This window comes from Carcharhinus amblyrhynchos, chromosome 15, assembly GCF_965287045.1.
Source record: "Carcharhinus amblyrhynchos chromosome 15, sCarAmb.v2.hapA, whole genome shotgun sequence".
Taxonomy (NCBI): Eukaryota; Metazoa; Chordata; class Chondrichthyes; order Carcharhiniformes; family Carcharhinidae; genus Carcharhinus; species Carcharhinus amblyrhynchos.
Window position 1 is genome coordinate 48,075,807 of NC_137338.1, and position 9,825 is coordinate 48,085,631.

At 39.8% G+C, this 9,825-nt stretch overlaps 1 protein-coding gene across 3 annotated transcripts in view; it reads left to right on the forward strand.

Annotated features, from left to right (window-relative positions):
- Positions 1-8,928, forward strand: part of pdk3a (pyruvate dehydrogenase kinase, isozyme 3a) — a 62,954-nt gene extending 54,026 nt beyond the window's left edge. For all 3 annotated transcript variants that reach the window (XM_080203914.1, XM_080203913.1, XM_080203916.1), the window contains one exon: positions 7,046-8,928. In XM_080203914.1, coding sequence (XP_080060040.1) covers positions 7,046-7,189 — 144 coding nt within the window. In that variant the 3' untranslated portion in view covers positions 7,190-8,928. The remainder of the gene's footprint in view (positions 1-7,045) is intronic.
- Positions 8,929-9,825: the final 897 nt, after the last annotated feature.

A 9,825-nucleotide genomic window follows, 5' to 3' on the forward strand; every position in this document is an offset into this window, starting at 1 on the left:
ACTAAAAAAAACTATCTAATGCAAAAGCTTCAGCAGAAATGTATTAAATTAAAATATCATTAGTAGGCCCTCTAATGCACTCCAGTGCCTACAGGGCTCGCTGGCTGTGGAAGGTCCAAAGAATGTGCCCCTCTCCAGGGATAACCAGATGCGGACGTAACCATGGACAAGAGGCAAGCAGTTGGATCGAATCACCCTCTTAGCGGCACTGATCCTGGACCTGTTTATGGCCACCAGTGTCTCTTTCGTTAAATAGTTCATTTATTTAGTTGATTCACTCAAAATAAAGAACCACTCCTTAAAGGGGCACTGAAATGAGAACCACCCCTTATAAGGGAACTGTAACAAATACCAAAACTTCAAGGAGGCATCAAATTTAAATTAAAATAACTTTGATTTGATTTATTATTGTCACATGCATTAACATACAGTGAAAAGTATTGCTTCTTGCGTGCTATAAAGACAAAACATACCATCCATACAGAAGGAAATGAGAGAGTGCAGAATTACTATTACAGTCTTAGAGAAAGATCAAGGTAAGTCCAGTCAAAGATCTGACAGCAACAGGGAAGAATCCATTCTTGAGTCAGTTGGTATGTGAACTCAGACTTTTGTATCATTTTCCTGACGGAAGAGAGAACGTCTGAGGTTCATGAGGTCCTTAATTATGCTGGCTGCTTTGCCGAGGCAGCAGGAAGTGTAGACACAGTCAAAGGATGGGAGACTGGATGCGTGATGGATTGGGCTATATTCATGAGCTTTTGTAGTTCCTTGCAGTCTCGGGCAGAGCAAGAGCCATACCAAACTCTGATACAGCCAGAAAGAATGCTGTCTATGGTGCGTCTGTAAAAGTTGGTGAGAGTCGTAGCTGACATGCCATATTTCCTTTTAGGGGGAGATGATACACTCCAGCATCTGAAGCATACAGTGGTCACTGAAGGCCTCAAACATACCAATGGACACGTTACTACCTCTCCAGGGACATCCAGGTAGAGGTGTGACCATGGAAGAGAGGCAGGTAGTCAAGTCAGATTACGTCCTCAAATGGATGCTGCCTGGACCTGTTTATGACCACCATGGCCTTTGTCCCTTATACTCTGAACAAATAAATCAACTAGTTCACAGCCCATTAAACAGGCACTGTCACAAAAATCAAACACACAAGAATGAAGAGTCACTGTTACAAATAAGGTGTTGGCTATTTAAGACAGACAAGGAGAATTTTTTTTGAGTCATAAGCTTTTGGAAATCTCTTCCTTAATAGGTGGTAGAAGCAGAGCCTTTGAATATTTTAAGATAAAAATAGATTCTTGATTAGCAAAAAGGTGAACGGTTATTGAGAGTAGGCAGGCAGGTGGAGTTAAGACTATAATTGGATCAGGCATTATCTTATTGAATGGTGGAGCAGACTTGAGGTGCCAAACAGTCTACTCCTCCTAATTTGTATGCATGTTTCTATGAAATTTATCAAATTAGATTAAATATCATTTCTGAGGCTGCTGAGACAGTCAGGCCATATCCCTTCAACACCTGAGGCTTGGACTTGGCCACCTTGGGCCAGCCCATGAGTGACAACGAGATCCTCTGCCCTGCCCAATCCACTACCTTATGCAACAGGTGATTAAAGATCAGTAACATGGGGCTGAAATGCAAACAAAATTTGAGGAGCAGCCCCTTCTAATAATCAGAAAGGGGTGCAACCTCACAGCTTATATCTACATGGATTCCTCAAGACCACAGGAAATACAGACTACCAGGGAATCCATGAATGGCGTAACCTTTTATTGTATAGGTCTGTTGTGTGGAACATCCTCCACGCGAATGATAAAAGAGAGGACTCCTGCATAGAGAGCCCTGTACTGGGGTCCCTACTACCTCTGGAAGGGCAGGCAGCAGCCCATACAGAAAACCTCTCCATGCAGAATGGAAATGTTTAGAGGGAATTTCCATGAGACAGCTCAAGTTGCGAGTCTGGGATGTTGAAGGAAGTTTCAGGACGTACGGCCAATGTGAAATTTCATCCAAATGGTGGCCTCAACACCAAGTGCAGTTGAATCTGAGTACCACAGTTCTAAGGCTATGGATGGCTTTGGCCATCAACAAATGCACGATGTGTGAGTTCCTGTGGCATCATCCAGCCCTCTGCTCCACTATCCAGTGTGTCCCTGATTTTGGTCACCCCAGCACCCCGAGCTCCATCTCCTGCTTGCTACGTGAACTCATACTGGTCAAGGTGTGGATTCCTGAGCAGCGGATCTAGAACAATAGCTGCTACTCTGGCAGGACAAAGCTCTGGCATGAGGTAACCAAAAATATTTACGATAATCCGTGCTGTAACTTGGATTCAAACCAAAGTTGCTGTACTAACCACACAATTTACAGCAGCACACAGCTGCAAGTCCAGCTCTGCTGGAATGTGCATGGGTAATTATCCAAGTGAATGCCTTCCACCTGTAGACACTTCACTTTAATTTATACAGTTAACAAATAGGAGAATTCAAGTATGGGATGTGACGAGTAAAATGTATAATCAGTAACCTAGATCAGGAGTTCATGTTTCTCTACTTCTGTCATGAGTCTTAAAATATTTATTCTTTTGTAAGAAATTTCTGTTTCCCATAACTACTCTGGAGTGTAAAGGCTGCACTTTGAGGAATGAGTCAGCAATGTAAGAGGAGGAATGTTGGAGTTTGTTTACCGTATTTTCCATCAGTCAAATCAAAACCATTTCTGCACAGCAGTTTTCTTGTCGCTTGTGACCAAATTTGATTTGCTATTGAGTTCCAAAATGAGTTCATAACAACAATGAGAATTGTTGACAGTTCGTAAGAGTTCCCAACCTTGTTAATTTTGTTTAGCATGTGCTGCACATTTATGAATAATAGATTACATATGTTACACAGATTTCTAAGTCATCTGATTATGACTGTTATTGGCAAAAATCCTGATTTAAAACAAAATTTTTTGGAAGAATAGTTGTGGGATTTCAAATAGCTCATGTATCAGGAGTGGAGCTTGACATGCAAATCAATGGAGCAATATTCAAATCAGTACATGGAGCTACATGCAGATTGGCATAAGGATAAATAGTGAAATGGTAAAGGTGGGATCAATTTCATGGGGAAAAGAGCATGAGTGTTCCCTGTCCTTTTGGGACAGATGCACCTGAACTGGGTTTTTACATGTAGGGTGGAGCATAAGGGAAGAAACAATGGGAGTTTGTCAGAAAGGTACAGCAATAGTCATGGGAGATTTTAATCTACAGATAGACTGGAAAAGTCAGGTGGGCAAAAGTAGCCTAGATCAGGAGTTCATGTTTCCAAAATAGTTCCTAGAACATCATGTTCTGGACCTGGTACTGTGCAATACAATGGGAGTAATTAATGATCTTATCGTGAAGGCACCCTTGGGTAGCAATGACTGTAATATTTAATTTTACATTCAGTTTGAGGGAGATAGGAGTGGGCCTTAGACAATGGCTGCAATTCTCACATTTTGGGACTAAATGCCCACGCTCGCCCTACTGACCAGGGGACCACCACCAACCTCTGACCAAACAGGGGCATCCTACCCTCCACCCACAAGTAACAGGTAATCCTCCAATACTGTGCAGATTTGCTGATGACACCAAATTCATGGGAGGTTAGTTGTGAGGAGGATGCAAGGAGGCTTGAAGAGGGCTTGGACAGGCTAAGTGAATGGCGTAGGACGTGGTAGATGGAATGTAAAGTGGATAAGTATGCAGTAATTCATTTCAGTGAAAAAACAGAATATTTATGAAATAGTGTGAGGTTGAGAAGTGCGTGTATCCAAAGGGTATCTTTGTTCATCAGTCATTAAAAGCTGGCATGCACGTGCAAGAAGCAGTTAAGAAGGTGAATGAGATGTTGGCCTTCATCACAAAGTTTGAGCGCAGAAGTAAAGATGTCTTACTGCAGTTGTATAGAGTCTTGGTGAGACCTCAGCTGGAGTATTGTGTACAGTTTCTGCCCCCTTTCCCAAAGAGTTATAAACTTGACATAGAGACTGTGCAACAGGGATTTATCAGATTAATCCCTCAGATGGCAGGTTTGTCTAATGAGGAGCATTTGGGGACACTGGGTCTGTTTTCCTTTGGATTTTGGAAAATGAGGGGCAACCTCTTTGAAACTTACAAAATTCTTACAGGGCATAATAAGATGTTTCCCCGGCTGGTAAGTCTAGAACCAGGGGGCGCAATGTCAGAATAATGGGTAGGTCATTTAAGACTGATGAGGAATTTATTCATTGAGGGTACTGAATCTTTGGAATTCTCTACTGTAGAGGGTTGTGAAAGCTCAATCATTGAGAATGTTCAATGACATGAAGGATCTGGAGATAGCACAGCAAAGTAGTGTTGAGGTAGATCAGCCTTGGTCTAATTGAATGATGGAGCAAGCTCAAAGGACTGGAGGCCTACTCCTGTTCCTATAATGGTAAGATTGTCAATTAAAATAAAACAAAGGACATACTGAATAATTATTTTGCTTCAATATTTATATTAGGTGAAGGTGGGGCACTGGACACCCCAAGGAAACTGATATTGGATTAGAGATGGGAACTCACCAAAATTAATAGAACATAGAACAGCACAGTACAGGCCCTTTGGCCTCAATGTTGTGCCGAGCTATGTCTAAACCCAAGATCAAGCTATCCCACTCCCTATAATTCTGGTGTGCTCCATGTGCCTTTCCAATAACCGCTTGAAAGTTCCTAAAGTGTCCGACTCCACTACCACAGCAGGCAGTGTATTCCATACCCCAATCACTCTGAGTGAAGAATCTACCTCAGACATCCCTCCTATATCTCCCACCATGAACCTTGAAGTTATGCCCCCTAGTAACAGCTACATCCACCCGAGGAAATAGTCTCTGCACATCCACTCTAACTATCCCCCTCATCATCTTATAAACCTCTATTAAGTCACCTCTCATCCTCCTCCGCTGTAAAGAGAAAAGCCCCAGCTCCCTCAACCTTTCCTCATAAGACCTACTTTCTAAACTAGGCAGCATCCTGGTAAATCTCCTCTGCACTCTCTCCAATACTTCCACATCCTTCTTATAGTGAGGTGACCAGAACTGAACACAATATTTCAAATGTGATCTCACCAACGTCCGATATAGTTGCAGCATAACCCCATGGCTCTTACACTCAAACCCCCTATAACTAACACACTATAAGCCTTCTTCACGGCTCTATCCACTTGAGTGGCAACCTTCAGCGATCTGTGGATATAAACCCAAGATCTCTCTGTTCCTGCACATTCCTCAGAACTCTGCCGTTGACCCTGTAACCTGCATTCAAGTTTGTCCTACCAAAATGAATCACCTCACACTTATCAGGGTTAAACTCCATCTGCCACTTTTTGGCCCACCTCTGCATCCTATCAATGTCTCTTTGCGGCCTGCAAGACCCCTCCATCTCATCCACTACTCCACCAATCCTGGTGTCGTCAGCAAATTTACTAACCCACCCTTCAGCCCCCTCTTCCAAGTCATTGATAAAAATCACAAATAGCAGAGGATCCAGCACTGACCCCTGTGGTACACTGCTGGTAACTGGCCTCCAGCCTGAAAATTTTCCTTCCACCACCACCCTCTGTCTTCTATGAGACAGCCAGTTACTTATGTTAGCAAAATAATAGTAAGCAAGAAAATAGCACTAAAGAATGATAAATTCCCTGGGCCATTGTTTCTATCACAGGGTTGTAAAGGAACTAGAGGAGAACATTGTAAATGCCCTAACTATAATCTTTCAATGTTCTCTCGATGCTGCTATGTTTTTCATCTTGCAGGATTTTAAATTGGAAAATTGCATGTCATTCTTCTATCTGAAAAAGGTGAGGGGGAGCCTGGGCAATTGTAAACAGTTAGCCTAGAATCTGTTGTTGGCAAATTGCTCAGGTGTATAATTAAAGATGGAGACGGAACACCTTGAAATTTTTCAGAGTAGGTCATGCCTGTTGAACCATGTTAAACGTTTTGAAGAGCTGACCAAAGTGGTAGAAAGAGAAATGTCTCTGGATGTTATATAGATTTCAAAACTGTGCCTTTGTAACAGACTGTTAACTGAAGTTGAAGCTCATGGATTTGAAGGCAAATAATTTACCTTACTTGGAAATTGTTAGGAAATGAATTAAGTGACTTGAAGCAGAGCTAGGATAATGAACAGACACTCCAATTAACAGAATATGACTAGTACCTACCATCAAGGATCTCTTTTAGGGTCTTAACTATTCACTACTTGGATGATGGAATAGAATAGATATTCATATCCAAATTTATTGATGAAACACTGGCAGGCAGCATTTAAACAATGTAGCTGAAAGCATAAAATTACAAAGATATTAATAGATATTTGTTCATATTTTCCAATCACTTCTCCTTTGGGGTTTAGTGCAGAAGTTTTGGAAGGATTAGTAAGATGAGTAACAGCCTGAATTGTGTCATGAGCACTCCTTTCGCGACCAACAATTGCTGATGTGTGACTTTGAACCCAGCACGTCTGGAGCAAAAACATGGAACTACTTATTGAGGCACAAAATCCCTTCATTAATAGATTGAATTAATGGAAAAAAGTGTGAAAAATGGATTTTAATGTTAGTAAATATGAGATAATCCACATTGGACCTGAAAGTGCTTGAACAGTGTACTTTCTCAATGGTAAAATGCTTGAAACATTGGAGATTCAGAGATCTAAGGGGTCCATGTGCACGATTAAAATGTCCTGTTCAGGGGCAGAACATAATCAAAAAAGACGAATAGAATTCCAAACTTTATAAGTAGACCACCAGAATACAAAGGATAGAAGTTACGTTACAGCTGTACAAAGATCAACTCTGATTTCATCGAATCAGGCTAGAACGGGCTCAAGGGGCTAAATGGCTTCCTTGTCCCTATATTGACTTTCTGGCTTGGGTAAAAATGTTCTTGCTGACCTAAAGCTGGTAATGTTTTGTTTGAATATGGTGCACTGATATACTAAAGCTTTTTCTTTACAAATGCTAACTTTTTCTCTGTTTCCCTAGGCTCTGTCAAGTGAGTCATTTGAACGTCTTCCTGTCTTTAACAAATCAGCCTGGCGGCATTACCAGACCACTCCAGAAGCAGATGATTGGAGCAATCCTAGCAGTGAACCTAGAGATGCTTCCAAGTACAAGGCAAACCGGTAATCCTCTTATATCCTGAGCCTGATGGCTAGCATTCTGGTTTCGTAGAAACTGAAGCTTTGTGTGTTTCCTCCCTTGGATCCATCAACAGCAGATGGCCAGTCCATAGTTCTTCTATCGATTACTGTTGAAACCCTTTACTGGCGATTCGGAGCACTTGCAAGGTTAATGGAAAAGACTTGTAATTCAAATGCGGTTTTGCACTTCAGACTGCACTAGTTTTTTTAAAGAAAGAATTGTGATGTGGATGTTTTTGGCCTCCATAATTCTATAGGAAATATATTTTGTGGAGATTTATTCTGGATTAGTGAAAGATGAAAAAGAAGCATTTGCAACTATACAATCTATGGAGCAGTGCTTATGAAACTTTTTTAAAATGATCAACACCATTTTGTCGAAAGTAATTTGACTTAGAAAAAGTATGTAGAAACATACGATTTCTTTTAATAATAGTAAAAGTGACTTAATTTCATACTATTTTTAAGCTGCTTTAATCTCTGTTCAATTAAGAGTTTTGCTTGACTTTTAGCTCTGTTAAAATCCAATTACATTTGACTCTATCTAATATTTTTGTTTAAGAAATTGATAATGAATTTGCAAAAAATGAAATGCGTGGAACAATATTGATGAGTATTAGTACCATTGTCCAATTCTAAGAATAGAAAAAAACCAAAGTAATGTAAATTGGGTTGGGATGGTTTCACCCTTTTGAACCTGTACAATCATGTGGCTTGGACTGCTGTGTTGAAAGTCTTCTCGCCAAAGTCTGTAAGGATGTTTAGTAATTAGCTTGTTCTGAGACAGATCAGTTTCCAGTGGGTGCAATTCACAATAAAACTGCCTATAAATTGATGGCTATTTACAACCTTGTAATGAAGTGGAAAATAGTCCATTATTGCAAAATATCATTCTTAGCTTGGAGGGGGTTTCTGCATTGCATCATCTGGGACGTTTATCTCTGACAGTGCAAAAAATGAGGTGATACTTTCCCACACAGTCTTTTAAATTAAAAGTATAGAGGCTGACAAATTTTGACATAAAAGATCTGACTGTTGGATTGATTGCTTATTGTGCATCCCATTTGGTTTTCCTGTTTTTTGATCAGTTAAAAGCAAACTTAGATGGCACATGAACAAGCTGATCAGTTTAATACCATCAGTTTCCCACCTCTGCCAAAGTTGAAAATTACCTCCAAGAAGTGTTTTGTCGAAGGTTACTGAAACAGCTATTTGTAGAAAATATCATTAATTTGGCTTAACAGATGAGATGCTGAGGTTCAGCAAATCACCACCAAGGACCTGCCTTGGGGCAGAGAATAGAAGAAGTAGATGAGCTGCTGTAGCTTCATGATTCTCATTCTTTTACAGTACATGAATTGTTATGTCAGCACAACCTGAATTGTAACAGGCTAGACTGTCAACAGCATGTTTGCAAGTGCTTTGTTTTGAGTGATTTATTTGTATAGTATTCACCAGCTGAAAGAACAAAATATCTACAGGATGTTAATCTCAGTTGGTGGGGCTTTGTAGGGTTGGCGGCAGGTAGGAATTCTCTTTTGTAGTTAATCAAAGTATTTATTTCCATTTACAAATACCCTTTATGTTCATTTGCCTACTGTGGATCACAAAATCTGTCAGTTACCAAACAAAATCCCATTTGTAAGTACTGATTTTTTAAAAAATCTATGTTACATTATCTTTGCACTATTTTTAAGTTATTAAAAATGGCATGTCACAAACTAATGGTATTAAAGTGAGTTTATGTCTCTGAATACATAGATACAATTGTTGATTAAAGCAAACTTCAGCAGCTTGGCATTCACCTGAAACAACTTGACTAAAATGTGTTCACCAGTGAAACTGACTGCAGGCCACATATTTTGCTCATTGGGACTTCCCTAGGCCTTCAAATTTCCAAAAACAAAGCACCATTTTTTCTGCTAAGTCATCAAATAATTTAGAATTCTATTGGTTGCGTATAAAAATTATCTGCAGCTCAAAAGCAAGGCAACAGAATTGTTGATTTTCACAGAAATATGCATTGAATTACAGAATGTAATCCACAAAAGCTTGGTAGAAATCTCATGATTTGACTTAATTATTCACCATAAACAGTGGCTATGACGTGCACTTCACAATGATTTACTACCCAGACCAACATCATGTGATGGTATGAACATTATGATCTCTGCAATCACTTGCCTATGTCTCTGAAACTGTCAAGTAATTTTATCATTTCAGAAACATTGTCAATGGATGTTTGGTGAAAGGGACATATTCTGAAAAAAAAACAAAGTTTTGACTGTGTTTAGGGCAACTCTGATTATCACAAGTTTTGTGGGGAAATTATATGGAATGGGAACCATTTGATTTGAATTGCTGGTCCTAACTGGTTTAGTTACGAAAAAAGCTTGTACTGTCTGTAAAGTCCGTAATCCTGTATGGGGTAGATCTTGAATTGTTCCATAATGATGATGAATCTGCAGCCCATTCTACATCTCTCCAGATTTGTTAAATTCAGAAATGTTAAAGAATTGTGCCGACTTACTCTCACTCTTGCAAAGTCAAAATGTACAGCTTCTTGTCCATTTTAACTGGATATTAATTGAGCAGCAAATTTACTTCATGTATTCCTTTAAT